The following is a 20,601-nucleotide window of genomic DNA, read 5'->3' on the forward strand; positions in this document are numbered from 1 at the left end:
TTTTAATTGAGATCTAGTTGACATACAGCATAGTATTAGTTTGAGGTGTATACAACTTAATGATTTGATACATGGATACATGTATACATTGCGAAATGACCAAGATAAGGCTCATTAACATCCATCACTATACATAGTTACTAATTTCTTTTCTTTGTGATAAAAGCTTTTAAGATCTATTCTCTTAGCAACTTTTAAATATACAATACACTATTGCTAACTACAGTTACCAAATTGTACATGACATCCCCAGGACTTATCTTAAAACTGGGCAGAACCTTGTTATTTTATTCTTCATCTGGCCCAGTGCCTGGCAAAGGCGTTGCACATGTTGATGAATAAATGCAGAAATGAATGGATGAGTGAACAAGTAATTGAGGACCAGTCAAGAGAACTTAGGAGAAATAACATCTATCAAAGTCAGAAAGTACATGTGCACTTGGTCTGTTTCCAGTGAAATTTTTATATACACACAAATGGTCGGGGAAATTGTTTAATCATAAAGTACAGACATCTTCAAATCCTGAATCCAGAGTTACTTTTCTGCATTGAATAAATAAGACCAAATACTTATGTGTGGGCCTGAAACGACTGAGTTTGAAGATCAGACTACACACACTTATTTTTTTAAACACTAAAAATACAACTTATTACATTCATAATATGTGTCGCACCCTCACGATATTTCCAATATTAACTGCAATAGAGAGAAACTGTGGCAAATGCCAGTATAACTGTTTTGACCTGTTTTATGGAAATATTGTAAACATCCCCCTAAAGACCATGAGCATGCAGAGTTGTCTAACACATACTAAGCAGTTCTTCTTCCCAAAGTGGGTAATTAGATAGGGTAAAGGACAGGGTCTCTTAGTAACCAAAAAACCTCATTTTCTCAAACAACTGCTCTCTGTCAAACAAATGGCCTGAGGCAGAGGGAGAATGGCTGATTTTCAACTTATATGACCGCTAATGACTACTTCTACTCAAGGGAAAACGGGAAAAAGTCTGTGAGTCAGCACCGCCAGTTCAAAGGGCTTTGCATAAATCTACTGAAAAAGCCGCACTAGGATATTAAGATAACCAGCTGTTTGGGGACCATAAGCCCTTTAACCTTCTCCAGCTTGACATCTCCGAGGAAAACATACTTATGTTAGGTCTGCATGTGCTTTTATTTTGTCTGTTAAGTCTTAACAGATTTTTTTTTTTTTTAATGCAGAAGTCTGTAATAAGGTGGCTGGTAGAAAACACAGCTTGTGCCTCCCAGTTCTGCTTGACACATCCCTTCAGGACCTGAAGCATCTCTGAAGGGACAAGCAGGCAGGACATGGCCTAAGGTGTCTGAGTGTGTGCAGTGACTCCTTACCTGTGCTCCTGCATGGGGCAGATGTGTACCAGGTACCTCCCTTCTAACCCTGTCCAGGGCTCCTGCCCTTTATCTTAGGATAACCTAGCATGCTGCCCACTCCCAGCCACTTCCTCCTAACCCTGTTTATTGTGAAAGACTTCAAATCTGTAGGAAAAAAAAAAATCTGAAGAGTGGTACAATTCACACCTGTATAACCATCACTCATTTACTGCGAGCTCTTCCTTCATATATACTTAACACTAAGCAAGTGACCCTCCCGATTCCTCAATGGCCCTGAAGCCCTGCCTGAGGCCAGCTCAGTTCTTGGAACCCAAGACTCAGCCTAGCTTTCGCCGGTCCTGACTCAGGTGGCCTTACACCTACCATCACCATCGCTGGCTTTGGCCTAGTGACCCAGGACCAGAGAGGGCCACTTTTCTCAGATGTTTAGCATAGTTGTTGTCTAAAGTCTCTCACTGACCAACAAACACGTAAACATTCCCTAAAGTATACCGATTTGGTCCAATAAATGCCGTGAACTTTTACGTGTATGAGCTTGAGCAAACGCATTAACCCACCCGAGCCTCCGTTCATCCTCTTACACTGTAGCACCCCCCATCATCAGTTGTGTTAATGATGAAATGAAGTGCTTACTGGAGTGGCCGACGGATCGGCGTTCACTCAACATTAGCTATTCCTACCACCTTTACTGACTTCCCGGCTAGCCGACCCATCGGCGCATTCTTTCACGCCTTTCTTCACCCTAGGGTGCTGCGTAACTCCCCACGGCAAAGGCTGGGTGCCTTCCAACGCCATCGCCGGTCCCTCTCCACACACTCTGAATGCACACACGTGGCTCCCCGCCACCCCAGGAACACACCATCAACTTCTATTTCCAGTTTTATTTTTACTTAAAAAAATGTAATTGAAAAAAATAAATAAAATTTAAAATTATTCTTGGGATAAATGCTCAACTGCTTTCTATTCGCACCTTGGCTTACACCTGGTCTGATCCTTCCAACCGCCCCCAGGTAATGGTCCTTCATCACGAGCATTAGAATACCTTAGCAACTGCTTCCAAAACGCACATGCCCGGCCCTCTGATGCTAACAGCACACTGGACTGTCCAACCTCAAACAGAGATTTCTACTGGACTCCTTAAACACAGGCTGCTTTGCGTAGAGACGTTACTTGAAATAAGACCCTGGAAAGAGTAAACAATGTTCTTCTGTCGGTTCCTGACTGTGGTGAACTGGTAAGCACCACTGAATGAGTCAGCAAGAGATGACGAATGACCTTTGATCCCCCCCCCCCAACACACACAAGTAGCTAACACACAGCAGGGTGTTCTGACCCTCCCTATGCCCCGCCCCCGCCTCCCCCATGGCTCTTCTCCTTGCTTCAAGCTTCCTTGCAACCGTCAGAGAGAACGATAACATGAGGATCTTATTTCCTGATTCTTCTTGGTATTAAATGTCTCTAAGCTTGAAGTACTAACTGGAAGAACTCAACAGAGTTAATAATTCACTGTGAGAAATGCCAGCTTGAAAGTTTTAAATAGTAGCTCAAATCTTGATACATATTGAAGTACAGTGATTTAGGCATGTAATTATTTTTTGTAAATGTAGCTGTTTTTAAATATAACACAGAAAAGGATGAAAAGCTAAGTCACAGAATACAAACTCACACACACGTAAATGCACAAATGTGTGTGTGTGTGTGTGTTCCTGGCCGTCATAAAACCAAGTGCAAAGAATCTGTCTATTGTAGGTTGCAATGGTTCACATGTATTCTGTCCACTAGACAAATTATGCTACAGTATGAACCGGATTCTGGGTTACACTGATGGATTTAATCTTTAAAAGTTCCGAGTCTTTTAAACATTTTATGAACCTCTGAAATATCCTAGGGTACAAGTTATAAAGGCCTTAGGAGAAGATTTTACACTTTGGAGAAAATGAATAATCTAAATAAAAATTGTTATGATAAATAAAATTAAAATGAGTTCATAATGAAGATATTAGTTGAGCATATTAGGTTAATGACAAGAAATTCATGAAGTAATTTTATTTCTGTATGAATCATATTGACACATGTGCAGAAAGTACACTTTATTCCTTTCATATTCTGGCAAAAGATATTTTTCTGTCTTTCAGATATATGCTGGTTTTGGGGTCAATGCTTTTTAATTTAAGTCTATCTTCATCTAAACCCTTATGGCATAAGAAAAAAATTATATGCAAAGTAAATACAACAGAGGCACCATCTGTTATAGGTTGATTTGTGTCCCCCCCCCCAAAAAAAAAAATTTATATTGAGGCTCTAACCCCCCAGTACCTTAGGATCTCACTTAATTTGGAGACAGGGTTTTTATAGAGGTAATTAAATTAAATGAGGTCGTTAAGATGGGCCCTGATCTTATATGACTGGTGTCCTTATAAAAAAATGTAGACAGACACAAATCTGAGAAACCACCACCAGGAGGTGAAGAGAGTAACTTACAAGCCCAGGAGAGCGGGGGAGACCAGGCCCTTCCCCACCAGCCTCAGAACACACCTGCCTCCCTTTACCGCCAACACCCTGACTCCAGACTTTTAGCCTCTAGGACTTTGAGACAGTAACATTTTTTTTGGTGTAGTTACCCAGTCTGTGGTCCTCCACGACAGCAGCTCTAGCAATCGAATATTTTCCTTTCGAATGAAAAGTTTGCCTGTTTGTTTTGGTTGTGGGGCTTGTTTATAAAAAAATAAAGCAAAGAGAAATCAACAAATCTTTTCGTAGGAGTAAACATCTGAACAGGAGTAAGCTACATGAAAAAGCCCCTGGGTTCAGAGAAAAATATTACTTTCCAAGAAAGGAAAACGGATGAGGTCGCAATGTCCAGCCTCTCAGACAGGATGCGGAGGAAAAAGCTGAGTGAAAACAAAGTGTCCTTGTCAGAAGTCCAAACGATCAAGCTGTCCCCTAGGCTCTCCCGTTACCAGGTATAAAGCAAAAGAAAGAACGGAAGCCGGAACTTTTCTACATACACCAAGGACACAAGAAAATATACTAAGCCAAGATGATTCTCTAAAACTTGATGACAGTTTGCAGGGATGACACAGATGGTGAGGTGGTGGCAGGGGACAGAGACTTCCTGAAGATCTTTAGCTACATTTTCCCACGTATGAGTCAATAGAAGATGCTACGAAGCCTCTTCCCTCCTCCTGTGATCATCTTCCTGTTTTTTTTTTTTTTTTTCCCTCCGTCATCCTCCAACTCTAAAATAAGCAGATGATGAAAAGAAGCATGATAAGATCAAGGGCAGGGGTGGGGAGCTCGGTTCCTTTTCTCCACCTCGGGTCTTTGTAATCAACACAGACACTTCGTCACGAATGTGGAATCGTGATGAGCAACACCGGAATACCTCTTTGTTGAACTCACTCTTAGCAAATATTTTTGAGGCATAAGCCAACATCTCAAAAAGGACTTCATTAGCATCTGATCATCATCAGACGGGAAGATTTCCAGAAACAAATCAGTAAGGGGAGAAGGTGACACTATTTATAACTATAAAAGAGAACAGGGAAGAAAAAATTATATACTTTGGTTCAACCAGACTTCCACCTGGGTATGATGCCCGTGAAAACTTGAGACACATGAATTATTAACCTAAAGCTAAGTAACTGATGTCCACCGACAGTACTAACAGCTTAGGAGTCAACTGAAATATATATATTTTCACAAATTCAGTGTTTAATGAAACCCCATTTTCTCAGTCATACTAATTACTTCCTATTAGCTCACTTGTAAATGTTCAGTTTATCTACGGGTGCTGATTCAGTCCATAACTTCTAAGACTTTGCATGAATTGTCCAAACAGAAGATGAATAATGAGAGAAAAGGGGGCATAAGTACAAAATATATTATAATTTGAAACATATCTGAGAGTCCAGGGAACTATGAACACCTGCAGAAATAATTCCGAGTTTTAAAATGTTATATTTAGGTCAGTGGGAAAACATGCAAAGATAAAATCTGCCTCAATCCACAAAATGCATTTAAACAAACAAGTAGGGACCTTAACGAACCTAGTTTCTAGGTAGGTGCTGCACACACATGAAAACGATCTCAGAATAAGGAAGATTTTATGTATAATCATACATAATATTCCTGTTCTCCCACAAAAACTTAATTTTAAAAAGGCATTTTAAAGCTAATTCATGATGTTGAAGTACAAAAACTAAAGTTTGTTTTAATACTTTCTAAGGTATATAGGTCTCCTAAAAGAAAAATACTCCTAGTAGTATATAAGTTTATGTTATAAGAGCAAGAGACTTCTTTACTGAAAAGCTATACATTTTTGTATTGATATATTTAAGAAGAGTTCTTAAAAGGTCTCGAAACATTCTGCCATTCACAAAATCTAAGCGAATGCCTAATAAGATAGACATTCACAGGAAATCAGTGGCAATAAATCTACTGCATTATTATTTATAGTTGTGTTTGTGACGAATGCAGCATAACAAGGCAACGGGCCAGCATCGAAGGGCTGAAAGATTTATCCAACCTTAAACAGACCAGTCTACGCAGGCCTGGAGTCTATAATCATTATCACAGTTTAATCTGTCTTTGCAAAACAAAAACCAAGAAAGAGACTGTGTGTCTCTATGATTAATCGTTCTTATTTAAAGCCAAATTGAACGAAGAAGCGGTCCAAAAAGCTGCACCAAGAACATGGTACTGGAAGACAACGGGATTTGTTTAGAATACCGTGTTCTGAAAGTGTCGTGCAGCCTTCTGTTAAATATTCGGTCCGTTCCGTTTTGTCATTCCGATGTGTATTCTGGAAGCCCTTAGAAGCTACAGGATTACTTCGCTAGAGCCACAACGTGGGATGGTGAGCAAAACCCCAGGTCGGTTGCACAGTTCTTCCCCGAAACAATGGCATTCGAGAATTCCGAAAAGAGTTGTCGATGCTGAAGGCTTGACTTTCTGCACCAAAGATACCAGCTGGTACAACAGGGCGACCCAGAAAACTCCTCCGGGGAAACAGTTTGTGAGCCCTGGCCATACATACATGGCAGAGCCTCTAGCAGAGCTCAGAATGAAAGTTGCCATGCTGTGGGAATCATCGAAATAAAGCAAACTGGCTGCAATCCCCTTAGCATCTGGGGTTTCGTCGTAAGACCACTGCCAGGTACATAGCTGTAGCCAGGGAGAACGCACGTCTTTAAGACGATGAAGCTATGTTTAAAAAAAGACAAGAGAAGAGAACCGTGCTGGTCCCATGGTCACTGACACTCCCTGCCTGCCCCACTGCGAGCTGCTTCAGCTGTGATGACCAGCGCTCGTTTGCAGATGTACATAGTTTTCCCCGACCTTGGAACGACCAAAGAATTTACACAGCGGTTCTTGCACAACCTCTTGAAAAAGAACAGCACGAATGTTCTAGCCTGCAATGCCAGGCGGGCCTCGTCACTCCCATCCACCTATTCGTCTTAGAGTACGTTAATTTACTTGGTGAGGGTCTGGTGCTCAGATAAACTACTCGTTCTCATTCCCTCCTCTTCAGACAACAGACCTCAGGGCTTTTAGTTACTTATTTATTCGATGAAGTTAGGAGGAAAGAGCTAAATTATACAGAAACTTGACTATCCTGATAGACAAAATTTACGTGAGCCACAAAATGCAAAGGGTTTTAAGAACGGCAGCTTTTCCAGGTTTATCATGATACATGAAGTTCTCTTACTGATGTATCTGTTCATAGCGCAGAGCCACAGGGTGCCAAGAGTTTATACTAGACTCAAAGACAATCTCGGCATCGTAATTACCTTCACAACAAATCTAAGATAACCATAGCATTGTGTATTAACCAGCTTTTAGTACATAACTGGTTTGAACAATAATCTTCATTAATTCTAATTAGGGGGACCTGGAAGTCCTGTTTAACGCTTTCTGCCCCTTAATAAATCAAAATTAACATACCTGTTCACAAAGCAAAGCCCTAATGAACCGCAAACCCATTTCTAAAGGTCTAATGGGGATCAGGTGCTGTATGGGCACCGGCTGCACCTGGATTCGCCACAGAGGACAATCCGTGGGCCCCAGCAGCCTCGGTCAGGCCTCGGCACTGAAGAGCATGATGCTCCAGGTGGTTGACTTCATTTACAAGTTAAAAAAAAAAAAGGGACTTTCAAGATTCGAAAAAGTGCCTTTTGACTCTTAGGGGAGGAAGGAAAAAATAAAAACTCCCTACGTCTCGTTACCAGTAAGAGTGGCAGAGCCCGCTGGAAGCAAGACAGAAACTGGGCGTCTGAGCAACTTTTGATGGAAGAAGTAGGGCGTGATGTTTTTGATTTGTTTGGGGGGGTTCTCCTCGGTTTCTTGTTTGTTCGCTTTTAAATTGCAATGCCTAGGGAAACTTTATAATGCTAAAGACATCCTACGCCCCTAGGAATAAAGGAAGTTGAAAGACCACGACTAACTTTGCATGCATGCAGTCTAACAACACTGGTGGAGATCTTCCTACGGGTCTTCCTCAGCTGGGGGCGTTGAAACAAGAACAGAAAGCACTATGGGCGTCCCTCATTTTCCTGTGCTTTGCTTCGTTCCGCCTCGCAGATACTGCGTTTTTACAAATCGAAGGCAAGACCCTCTCTCCCAGCAAAAAGGTTCTGATTTGCTTTACTGCGGCGCTGTGCAACCAAACCTGCACTGTCTCTGAGGTAAGCCGGTGCACGGACACGAATCACTCGTTAAAAAAAAAAAAAAAAAAGACTTACGATAAAGGGAAAACATTTAAAAGGGGTCCTTTCAAATTATTTACTCTAACACATGCCTACCATGCACGTCTGCAAATACTCTGACAAAACTCTACTTATTTAGCTATGCCATGGTTGCTTTCGCCTATTTTCAAATGTTAGCGGAATACGAAGGCCGTTTTAACAGAATAGAGACTAAATTTCAAAGTGAAGTACGGTGTTTAACTCAGCATCCTTGCCAAGGACACTGGTTTTCCTTCTGTGACAGAAATAAGCTGGCACTTCCAGGTTCTTGATGCCCCTGTCATCATTAGCTCAAATGCATGCCATGCCGAGCAACTCATTTTACCGAAATTCAGAAATCAGCCTTTAGGATAGGTTATTTATTTAGTTTTGTCTTCTTACTTGCTCACACGTCCAGGCAATATAGATCTACGTTTACGTTAAGTAGCCCGTTATTTATAATTGTGTGTTAAGCACAGAATCTCACATACATCATCAAGAATGCGACAACGAAGGAAAGTTACGAGGGCAAACACATCCAGTTCACTTATACGCAATGTGGCAATCTCTCCTAGCCTTAGAAAGTAAGTTCTCAAAACTCCATGAAAGGGGACTTCACAGCAAAGACACGATTGGAAAATGGGGTCTGGAGACTGTCTTTAAACGACTTTTTTTTTTTTACGGAGCTAAAACGAGCAGTAATGAGCTCTCTACTGTTCACTTCTATTCCCAATATCTTGCTCAGTTGAAACGTATGAGCATTTCTGCCCATGCAATTTCGACAAGCTGCTCATCATTCTGTGCAGCTGAGCTGCAGCTACTAGCCATCCTAAGAAGCTTAGCCGTTTCTGCTTCAGGTTCCCTGATGTTCAGCCCTGAGATGACCGCACAAAGTGGTGGATTCTAGCTCTCCAGGTTTCATGTCCTCGTCCCAGAGGCGGAATAAACATGGATGCTTGAAATGGAAAAGGACTTAGGTAACTTTCCTTTAACAGACTCACCTAAGTCACCGCCCCTCAAGGCCCTTCACACTCGCACACAGGACCACAATGCTGGAATTGTGCCCGCAGTGACACCAGGCCAAAGCACACACCTTCGGCAGCTCTTACACCCACCCATTCCAGCATCTCCGACGCCATTAGAACATAGCTTCAGGGCTGGGCCTCACTTGGCTTCAACTTCCTTTATTTCTTTCTAAATGTTTCTTAGCAATAAAATAAAAAGAGAGAAAGGAAAGAAAAACTCTGCTCCTTCTTAACCAACTCCTTTTCAGGAAACTGAAACAATTCCCAACTGGCACAGGCCAGAACCAGAACTTCTCCAGGTGCCTATAAAGTATTCAGACATACCTTTGGTGCACTTGAGATTGCTAGCGGGGAACTAGTGGCCGGAGACGGATCCTCCTCCGACTGCATCGGGAAAGCAGAGTAAGGAGACAGCAACCAGCCAAGCCTAAAAACCCCCACGGATGCAGCAGGTGAACAAGTTCAGGCTCAACTGCTGCCAATTAACAGCGGAGGAGAAACGTGGGGAAAGGAACACAGGAAACAGGACCGGGCGTGGGGGGTTGGGGTGGGGGGAAGTCGCTGTCTTCCCAAAAGAAATGGAGACGCTTTTCCAGTTGGCAACTGCTATTTGGGGAGCGAGCTCTCACCAACTCGAGATTATTTATGAGTGGCAACCAGAACCTGGGGGTCTTTCAGCCAGGAAAGCAGGCTCTCTCTAGGACTCTCCTCCCGAATTTCCTCTCCACCGAGAAGTGTTGATGAGGAGATGCGCTCACCTACACCTGATGGGACCTTAGGCTCCACCTGGAGGCTATTACCCTCGGAGATCTGGCTGCCCAAGTTCTTCGCCCTGTAACCCAAGTGCTTCTCATTATCCCAACTTCACACAGACGGTGGTATGGAGACCCACTGCCTGCCCCGGCCCTGGAAAAATACCTCCAAAACCTGTAATCATCTCTGGTAGAACTCACTCATTCTGTTATGAAGAAATCCTTTGTTGGGAAGCTTCCACTTCCTTCCCCAACTTGCCAGGAAAGAGCGTAATTATTACTCACGGTCTCGCTTAAAATTTAAACATTTTAATCGTGACATGAAACGGTGCACTTTTCACTCCAAACACAATAATCCTGTATCAATCTTAAAGATGACAGTGTAAAATGACCTTTTTAAAAAAAAAAAAAAAAAACACAACCTAAATTCATTCGAATATACTTCTCAGACCATGAATTTAAGAGCCCCCTTACCTGACGGACAAAACTATTTGAGGTAGTGTCAGATGACGTGCTCCCATCGGATCCTTTAAATCTGTTTTTCCTCCGAGCTCCTTTTCCATATGACTGAAAAAGGGAAAACAAAGAAGAAGAAAGTGAGATTATTTATTGTTAGACCCTCTCACAGGAGCCCAGGCCTAGTTCTAGAAAATGTCAAAGACCAAAATAAGGAGTGAATTGCCATCCTCTGGGCATTATTAAAAAGTTACTACTGGAGAAATCGCAAATATCTATTTCAAATCGGCGTGTGTATATGGAGAAGACGTTTCTAGAAACGGTTAACAATTGAATAATGAGCACTTAATACTTAGAACAATTAATGCTGTTGTTAGCATATCTGTGGTCGAGAGGCGAAATACACTAAAGATGAAGCATCGAAAAATAAGCTTTCGCGTGCAGGAGGGACTCAGGCAGCAGCAGTGACAGGAAAAGCGACCTGTCAACGGGCTGACAATAGATTGTCAACGTAACAGATTCGTGCATGATGAAAGACCGGCATCCAGCAGCGCCGAGCATCCATTTTATTTGCTTCTTCTCACGTTTTAATGTGTAATTCCACGGGTCATCACATATTATGGGATGGGTCCTGCCTATGGTAGCTGAAGCGCACTTTGCAACATGAAGTCCGATTACCTTCAAATTTACACAGAAAGGTAGGTCTAGATGGCGCACGAATGAAGCAGCATGGAGCCAGCTCCTCGTTTAACTGCGTGGATGTAGAGACCGCTTCGAGAGATGGTGAGAAAGCTAGCTAAGGGGTGGTGACTTCCATGAAATTGGCATACTTTATAAAACGTTCTGGCCCGTGGTTGTAATGTGGTGTGGAAATCTTGCTTTTTAACAACTTAGTGATTTCGCTAAAAAGGCAAATAAATTTTATGGACTAATGTAAAACATGAAAAAATAAGCGGTTAAGAACAGGATGTTAAAGGTTAGACAATTTGTTTTATTAATAGGATTAGGCCAAACAAACATCTACAACTGGCTTTTACTAACTCTATCTACAGTTTACACCAGATGTGCTAAGAATAAACTATGCATCAATTGATGTTTAGTTCTAGGCACACGTAAAATGAATGTGAATATCGAACATTAAAATATAAGTGAAAAATAGCTCACCGCTGAGCTTTACAGTTAAATGCACACAGGTTGGGATCCTACTGCAGCAAACCCTGAACAAATTTTCTAACCTCTCCAACCATGAGTCTTCTCCTCCTTAAAATGGGAATATTAATGCTTACCTTGCAGAGTAAAGTATTAAATAAAATAGTGTATTTCATAGCATTTAGTATATAAGACCTAGCACATGGTACAAATATATTATTCAAAATATTAACTTGTTCATGCCTTAGTAGTCTTATAGCAAATCCCTGGTCATTATAGATTGTATTTATTAAAAGCCAAAATAAATAGATATACTTAATCACACCACATTAGGGCTGGAAGGGTGGGGGGAAATTAGGCTAAAGTATGTAATACATTTAGAATGATTAGGCTCACAGAGACTTCATTAGATTGTCGGAATTCACAAAATTTACTTTTTCAAAATCACCACGTTCAGGTTTTGAAAATGCTACTTTGCTGCATTCTGCATACTGAGATGGTTTTCATTAAAATGGAAATATCTTATAAACCATAATATACGTGGCACTTAGGCAAGCTGAAATCCATTACAGTACAAACATTTGTGTTATGGGTAATTGAGATGCATTTGCAGTCTAAAGTGAGAGGGTGGTATAATCCTAAAAACAACAACAAAAAATGTCCTTAAATATATTTGTTCCCTTCCAAGTATCTAAGGGATTTATATAATACAAATGTGTTTCCATGGCATTTAATTAACTCTCAACTTCGTAAAAGGAAAAGATCATCTAGACTGGGCTTTCAAAATGTATTATACAAGTTTCTCTTCACCTAACAGCTTATTCTTCTTACTTGCATAAACATTATTCGGTAAACTGTTGAAAAATAACATTCTTTCAACAACATTCTTCCTGTTCCAATTATTATGTAAAGACTGGGACCGAAGTGTCTTCCAAAGCCTAAGAACACTAAAATAAAGTATGAAAATTTCCTTTAAAAAAAAAAAAAAAGCCTTTACATTATTCCATATGGAAAAACGCTTATGACCCTGAAAGCATTTTCGGACCTAACATGTTCCTTTTTGGGGTGGGGGCAAAGCTATGTTAAATACACGATCTACTTTCATGAGGAGCATAAATCATCTTTGAGCACTAGGACAAAATCTAATCCCATCCCATTATCATGTGTCTTTTCAGTACCACTTTGAAATGGGTGGAAAGAGTATCTTTGAAATTGCCATTGCCATTTGTTTCAGATTTTTAATGATAAGTACATTTTACTAGTCAGCTGCTTGGGTGTGTAAGCTTTTTCGGGGCTATTCACAATTGCACAACAGGCTCTGTGAGAACCACACAATATTTAAGACATTCAGTCCCAAGGGAGGCTGCAGTTCTCTGCAAGAAATTAAATACATTTTAAAAATCACATCCATTTTTCTAGGCCCCTGGGAATACTGTTCATAAACACTATTTCAGGTGTAGTTAGCTACCTATGCAATGTGTTTGCACTGGATTATTACAGATTTCAACTAAGACACAGTTTGTATACTGAAAAAAAAAACACAATGGCACGCTGAATCACTTGCAAACTGGTGATGGTTTTGAGAAAAATATATCGTCCTTCAATCACTTAAATTTATGAGAGATGATTTATTCAAAGTATTAACTTGTTCATGACAAAGTAGTGTTAGAGCATATCTCTATTCATTATAAGTCATATTTATTAAAAACCAAAATAAATAGATATGCTTAATTATATCTCTATTCTGTTCTTTCACTAATTTCAGCAGTAATTTCTCTTCCATAGTCTCCTTTCTTAAACTTTTAACTAAAGAGTGACTACTCAATGACAAGTTATTTTTATAACAATATCCAGAATCCAGGAAAAAACTTAAAGCACCTTTTGGAAAACTAATAGTTCATTATTATGTACTTTAAAAAATGTTAGTGAAAATTTATACCACCATTACAAAATGAAGTTTCCTTTAATCTTGTGCATATTTAAAATTAAGTCCATCTTGCTGGAATAATTTGTTTTTTGGTTACTCTAAGTCTTTGAAAATAGGATTAGAGTGTTTCACCTATAGGAATTAAAAGAAAAAAAGAAGAAAAAAGAAAAATAACACCCAACCTCCCCGAAATGGAAAAATACATGAAAGATTAAGTAAGTATTCAAAGATTTAGTTGATTAAATTTGGAAAAGAAGTCTAGTTTTTTAGTTAAGATGCTACTTACTTCACATGAAACTACTTTTAGGACCAATAGTTTTCTAAATATCTTTCAGCAACACAATATTTGAGCACCTGATATATGAAACAGTTAACACTCGGAGTCTCACAGTTTTCAGGAAGTAAAAGAGTAAGAAAAAAGGGGGTTGGCTAGAGCAAAGTGTAACCCATAATAGTCTCCCTGACACATGCAGACCCTAAGTCTTTCTTGGAACAATCTGAAAAATCACTAATTTCCATTTATTTCCTTTTAGTAATACTCAGCTTAATAAAAACAAATTATGTGACCATAGCAAAAAAGGAAAAAGAAAACTATATATTTAAATTCCTTTACTTCTCCTGAAATGTCAACCAAGTAAATTTTCAGAAACTATAAAACAATGAAGAAATTTACACAAATAAATAAACGACATATTAAAAAGATATCCAACATTCATCACGACATTAATATCCCCTTCATGTGAATGAATGTCTACTTTGATACAAAAAAAAAAAAAAACCTTTCTAAAGTGAACTGTAGTCTCAAAATCAGCAGCTAAATGCTCACATTTTCACAGGTAATTGAAATCGAATTGCTTATGATTGAAGTAGACAGTAGTAGTTAATTATAGAAGTTGCCAGTTAAGTGGAGATTTCGGCCCTGCTCTACATGCAAAGTTGGCCTGGCAGCCCCTGGGGATAGCTTTAAGGATGATGTCACTTCTGTGATTGATGGATATGGTGACAGTCTGCCTATCTATAAACTGCTCCCCATGAGCATAAATGCTAATGCCTGAAATTCATTTCATACCTCGCGATTCACATTGCTGGATGTCTATCCCTTTGACCTGAGGACTTGCCTAATTTTCTGTTCCAAAGCAAACAAAGCCAAAACTATCCATAAGAAGAATCAAACATAAAATCTCATTCTCTGATAGCTTAGTATAAACAAGGTGAAAGTCAGACCTGTCTCCAGGAGAGAAGTATAACTCCCTAGAAAAAGAGAAACAAACATAAGTTGTTTTCTATATGATCAGTTTACACAAAAGCAGAAAGAAATCAAGAGGCTGTATAAAGCTCTTCTGGGCATCTGGCAGGTAGAGATGGGAAGAGGAATGAAGCCAGGAAGCAGAGAAATGCCTAGTGGGGAAATGCAGGGGCAGAAAGGGAGGGAGAAGGCCAGGGACCCTTGTCACCATCTACCTCCAGCCAGGCTTGGAAAGAACTCCAAGACAGACCCAGGTATTCAAAGTAGTGTCATCATTAATTTCAACTCCCTGTAATTGTGAAAGGAAGTGTATGCCGTATACCACTTGCAAGATATAGATACATCCCACGGTCACAAAATGAAAGAATGTCACCACCCCCCTCTTCCATGTTTCTTGAAAAGCCCGAGACTACACACTGTAGGACTCCAAGGAATCAAGTGCAACAACAGGTAAACTAAGTCCTTATATAAAAAGAAAGACAAAACATGAAACTACGAGATTAACTTAACCTCAAATCACTCAAATTGTAAGATACTACATTTCACATTGTAAAACACACTCAGAAGTTCTGACTGCTGTGCCTTTAACTGTCTCCCGTGCCACATCAGAACGAAACTACTATTCAAGAGAAAACTGATGAGGGTTTGCAGTGAAGGTTTTAGCAAAACATAAAACACAGGCCCCGTGACCATTATGTTTGAAGACTGCAAGAGGCTAGGCTGTACCTTGGGCCTAAGAATGTTTCTGGAAAATTCTACCGGCATGGTTCAAGAGCCACGGGAGAATGGCTGCTGCTCTTTTTAGATAAACCTCCTTGCTACAGATTCAGGGTGTTGCCATTCCCAGGCTGTATGACTGCAGCATGCTTGAAAAGCATCTGGCAAACTCAGCTGGGATGCAACCAGCTGGCTCCTGTTGCTAGGTGCAAAACAAACAGGCCCGCTGGTTACTGTCTGTTCATTTTCAGGTGTGACTGGAGGTTCCGCTTACGATCTCTTTGAAGCCTAGAGTGCTAAGATACCGCTCTTGTTTCTCGTGTGCTTCCTCCCCAGTCAACATCCTATTCTCAAGCCCACTTACCTGCTGCATTCATCCACCAACCTTCCTCACCATCGATTCAACTCCCGAGAAAATTATCAGTGCCAGAGTTTAGAATAATGCTGTCCAGTAGAAATCTAATTACTACAAGCCACATACGTAATTGAAATTTTTTAGTAGCCATATTTAAAGGTAAATGGCAACTGGTGACATTAATATTGATAACGTATTTTATTTAACTCAATATATCAAAAATATTATCATTGCAACATGTAATCATATAAAAATTACTAACAAGATGTTGAATATTCCTTATTTCATAATAAGTCTCTGAAGACTGATGTGTATTTTACATTTATAGCACTTTTTAGTTCCGATTAGCCACAATTCAAGTGCTCAGAAGCAGCCACATGTGGTTAGTGGCTGCCGTAGTGGACAGTACATATTTAAAGCTTTGGGGAGGGAGAGTCCTAAATTAGTGCCTTGACTTTGAAGGGAGACTGCGTCCAAGTTCACAGAGAAACCACATAACAGGTTACCTAAAGAGCGATCCATGCAATTTGCTTACATCAGAACTTCCAAGAGGGTGCTCTCACTTCAAGGTCTTGAAAGTTCTGATGTAAGCAAATCTCACTGCTCTTGCTTCTCCTGTGAAGCATATATCCCTTTGTTTATGACAGTGTGCGGGAGGGAAGGCATTGAAATGTATGAAGTTTCCCCCTCCCCGGCAGGATTATTGACATAGAACAGGAAAAATGAACAGAGTCTGAATCTATGTCTTCTGCTTTGTTCATACAGAACTTGCAATATAATCCAGAGGTAAAGCAGAAAGGATTTTAAAACCAATGATGGCTTGGAGGTACCACTGCAAATGAAAATTCCATTTCTAAGTAGAATTACCATTACTCAGTGTCACAAAAAAGGGGCATGCTCCTGAGACGGCACCCTTCCTTGGTCAGTTTTACTGCTGGCCCGTCCTGCCCAGAGACAGAAAAGATGCCTTTGCCAAGTGTTCACCACCGCACGATGCCGTAATTTATTAGATAAAAAAATAAACAAAGCGACGTTTCCCCTCAAATAATGGACATGATATGAACACAATTCAAGGAAGATTGCTTTCATTTTTTGGAAGGTAGGGAAAGCAAAGAAGTGGATGCTGATGCAGCTGAATGTATATCCTCTCACCTGCTTATAACATCATTCCTTCCTTTCTCCACGTATCTATACCAAAGCTTGCCAATTCCTGTGGACTGAGTCTCTGCAATGTCTCATGCATAGATCTCTCACACCCATTATCTTTTCTCTTTCTCTAGTGTAGGCCTATTATTTGGTGTCCAAACTGTTCTATCGGTCCCCCTTCTGGCAGCTCCACCACTGGATTCCTCAGACTCCAAATTCTCCTACAGAGCCTTCAGCCTGGAGAGGTGACTCTTAGGAATGAGCTGTTACGGCTCCTCTGTTGAACTCCACCCATGGTTCTCTATTGTTTAATACGCTGCACTGTTCGAACCCTCCAAGATGTGGCCTTGAATTGCCTTGTCAACCTTATGCCTACCTCTCTGCCTAATCTGTACCTTTCCACGCCCTTTTCGAACTAGGGATCTCAAATGTCTACTTTAAGACCTCTAATTTCGGTGACTTTGCTTCCTGTATGGTCATTAGCTCCCCACCACTTCTCTGCAAATCTCTGTTGACATCTGAGCCACCCTCAAGTCTCTTCTCAAATGCCACCTCTTCTATAAAACCCTTAGCGATTGCTCCGCACAGAATATTTGTGATCTTTACTCCTTGAAAATCATTTTGGATTCAGGACTTCTCCCACAGTCCCCATGCCTGAGGAGCATCCCACATTTTGTCACACTTGCAGCTACTGGAATGTAAGTTCTTTCAAAGGCAGAAATTGTGTCCTCTCACATCTGAATCATTTCCATGTTGCAACTGTACAATGAATATCTGTTGACTTACGTTTAACTACATAAATCACTAAATAAATGATCTCTTATCTGAATGCGGTCATGCTTTCCGTCAGCCCTGACTTTGATCTCCAGAAATTCAGGAACTCTATTTTTATCATAAGAATAAAAACCTCTTTTTAAAATCCCCGAAGGAAGATCAAAGAGGAAAAAAAGGTCTAAAAGTTCTTTCCTCCTCTATCAATATTCAAGACCGTCATCCTAGAATAACCATCTTGGAGGTCTCTGAGGAGAGATTTCTCATTCTCATCTAACCCAGTAAGTGACTAGATAAAATCAGAAGTCTCAAACTAGCGTGGTATGCGTTAGAAAGAATTCAGTTCATCTGGCTGAAGCTACATGTTAAGGTAGGTGGTTAGTTACATGTCCCCGCTCTGGTTGTACAGCCAAATAACTACCTGTCTTACTGCTATGGAGGAAATGGATTTCTGACGACACAAGTTCTTGGTTTCTGTATGCTTCCTCTATCTCAAATCAAAGTGAGTTATGTGTTTTAATTTAGCAGTGTGTTTCCCAGTGGTAAAAGAAAGTTCGAAAAAGCCTCCCCCCCCCCCCATCATGACACTGGAACCATCATTAACAGAATCAAAATATCTGGAGCAGTCAATGGGCACCACCTTCCAAAACCACAGTAACAACAAAACATTTGTAACTCTAATTACATCTCGCACTCCTGCCCCCTCCCCATTGCTACAGTAAATAACACTCTAACACTTTCTCTCTTGAGCCTATGTAAATATAAAATATATAAATCATAGACTTCACATAAGTAGAAAAATATATGATCTTGCCACAATTTCCAATCTAGCAAATGGAGGCCTGAAATCAACAGGATAAGCAGAGAAGAGACTTTTCTCCGAAAAGATGCTTAAAACGTAACCCTAACCCTTTCACATACATCACTCACCAAGCGGCCCACAGCTGGGAGTCTTAAGTCATTTCCCTGCTGGGATAAAAGTTGAGAGGCTCCTTGCCACCGCTGAGACCTGAGGTGTCTGTAATCTACACCGTACCTGCCAAAGCCTTACGTAAAAGCCACCTTCTCATTGCCCAGCGCCTACAACTGACATCTCCTCTTTCACAACAGCAGCAAACTGGAGTTGTTTTTTTTTTTTTTTTTTTTTTCCAGAAAACACTAATACTTATCGGAGAAAAAAGGTGGTCCTGGAGCTCTCTGAAACGGCTAGCCTTTCCGGGGAACGGGAAAAATAAAAACTTTCACGTTCCTAGCTTGCTTTCTTAACGGAAAGGAACGAGGGGTTCAGGCAAACCTGGGCAAGTGCAGGGAGTGGGGAGCGGAGCTGTCAAGGCGGCGTAATACCCAGGTGCGGAAGGCGGCAGGGCTGATGCGGGGAGACGCGGGCCCACCCCGACCCCCACCCCGGCTCGGCGCGCATCCGGAGGGTCCGCGTGGGAGCTGCGGGAAGCGGAGCCCCTCCCGCCCCCCCCAGGACTCACGATCTTGAGCAGGTCCAGTCCGCTCGCCTGGTTCATGTCTCTCCATGTGCCTCTCCCGGGAAGGGGCGAGAGAGGGCGGACCGGAGGAGCCTGGGGTGGGGTGGGGGTGGGGGGCAGCCTTGGGAGCCCGGGGGCGCGCGGGGGGGGGGTCGCCCCAGCCCCTTCACACCGGTTTTTCAGAAGCAAGAAAAAAAATAAAATAAAATAAAATAATGGAAGCCGGAGAAGAGCCAGGGCAAGGCGAGCAGGGGCGGCAGGGTCACTGAGGCCAGGAGAGGAGAGCGGGCGGGCGAGGGCGGGAAGGCGGCGGCGGCGGCGGCGACCCCGGCGGGAGGGAGCGGCGCGGCGAGCGGGCGCGGCGGAGGCGGCGCGGGGCGCGCAGGCGGTCCGCGCCCCGGCGCCTCACAAAGAGGGGAGCAGGCGCGGCGCTGGCGCTACCTGTGCGGCCGCGGCGAGCGCCCCCGCGGGCGCCGCGTTCTCCAGCACTTGCATCGGGAGCTCCTGCGCCGCCGCCGCCGCCGCCGCCGCTGTGGGAGGCGACTTGGACATATCGCTCTGGACCATTGGCGAAAAGTCGGCTCCAGGCAGCCTCCGGGCCCCTCGTGGCAGGTCCCCTCCGCCCCTCCCGGCGGTGCCGCGCGCGCCGGCCGTCAGCGCGCGGGGCTGGGCCGGGCCATCGGGAAAAGCGACGGGACAGGCGGGGGCGCCTGGAGGGGGCCGGGGAGAGCGAGCGCGCAGCGGCGGCGCGGGCCAGGTCCTCGCCGAGAGGGAGGGAGCTGGCGCCGCGCGAGCCCAGGGGGAGGCGCATCGCGAAGCCAGAGCGACGCGGCCCGAGAAGCCGAAAAGTTCCCCGCGGGAGGCGCAGGCCGCGTGGGTCCCGCCCGGCCGCTGCGCGTCGCCGTGGCACGCGCGCTGGAAAGTTTTCAAAGCCACGAAAGCGCGGCCTGGCGCCGCGGAGCTGCCTTGCTCGGGCTGCGCCGCTCGGCGCTCTCGGCTCCCCAACCGCCACGCGCGGGGACCCCACGAGCCTGCGGGCGCCCGGGAGGTCGCTCCCTTCCGAGACCCCGAGGCTCGGTGCCTCAACTGAACGTCTGGAACTTGTGAAGGCCTCGGGAGGCCCCAGAGAGCGAGTGTCCGCCGACGATATCCCGCCAGCACTTGAAGTCACTTGAAGATGCCAGCAATAGGAGGAAGAAAAGAATTGGGGCTGATGATGACCTGAGTGAGGACTGTGGTCCTACCCGCATGGCATCTGCAGCAGGCTTCTCTATGAGGTCCAAACCCACCTCTTCCAAACCTGAGTGCGAAGTTTTTCCTTTTTTGACTCCCGTTTGTCTTCATCTCTGCCAAATGGCACTACTGATTCACAGAATTGGACTTTTTCCATAGTGTCGACAAGTCTTAGTATCACATTTTGGACCAAATAAGTCCTTCCTTAAGATCCAGAACTCTTGATAAGAAAGTAGTGGCCTTAGCAAGAATGTT

General features: G+C 42.7%; 1 protein-coding gene across 6 annotated transcripts in view; it reads right to left on the reverse strand.

Annotated features, from left to right (window-relative positions):
- CACNB2 (calcium voltage-gated channel auxiliary subunit beta 2) overlaps positions 1-19,735 on the reverse strand; it is a 315,479-nt gene extending 295,744 nt beyond the window's left edge. For 3 of the 6 annotated variants that reach the window (XM_016150616.2, XM_016150612.2, XM_016150605.2), the window contains exons 1-2: positions 19,117-19,241; positions 10,343-10,435 (exon numbers count right to left, since the gene is read on the reverse strand). In XM_016150616.2, the coding sequence (XP_016006102.2) occupies positions 10,343-10,435; positions 19,117-19,152 (129 nt within the window). In that variant the 5' untranslated portion in view covers positions 19,153-19,241. Of the gene's footprint in view, positions 1-10,342; positions 10,436-19,116; positions 19,242-19,554 lie in introns of those variants that run through there. The other 3 variants (XM_016150615.2, XM_016150606.2, XM_016150604.2) reach the window with 3 other exon arrangements.
- Between the last annotated feature and the right edge of the window lie 866 nt (positions 19,736-20,601).

The sequence above is a fragment of the Rousettus aegyptiacus genome, unplaced genomic scaffold (assembly GCF_014176215.1).
Source record: "Rousettus aegyptiacus isolate mRouAeg1 unplaced genomic scaffold, mRouAeg1.p scaffold_m13_p_10, whole genome shotgun sequence".
Taxonomy (NCBI): Eukaryota; Metazoa; Chordata; class Mammalia; order Chiroptera; family Pteropodidae; genus Rousettus; species Rousettus aegyptiacus.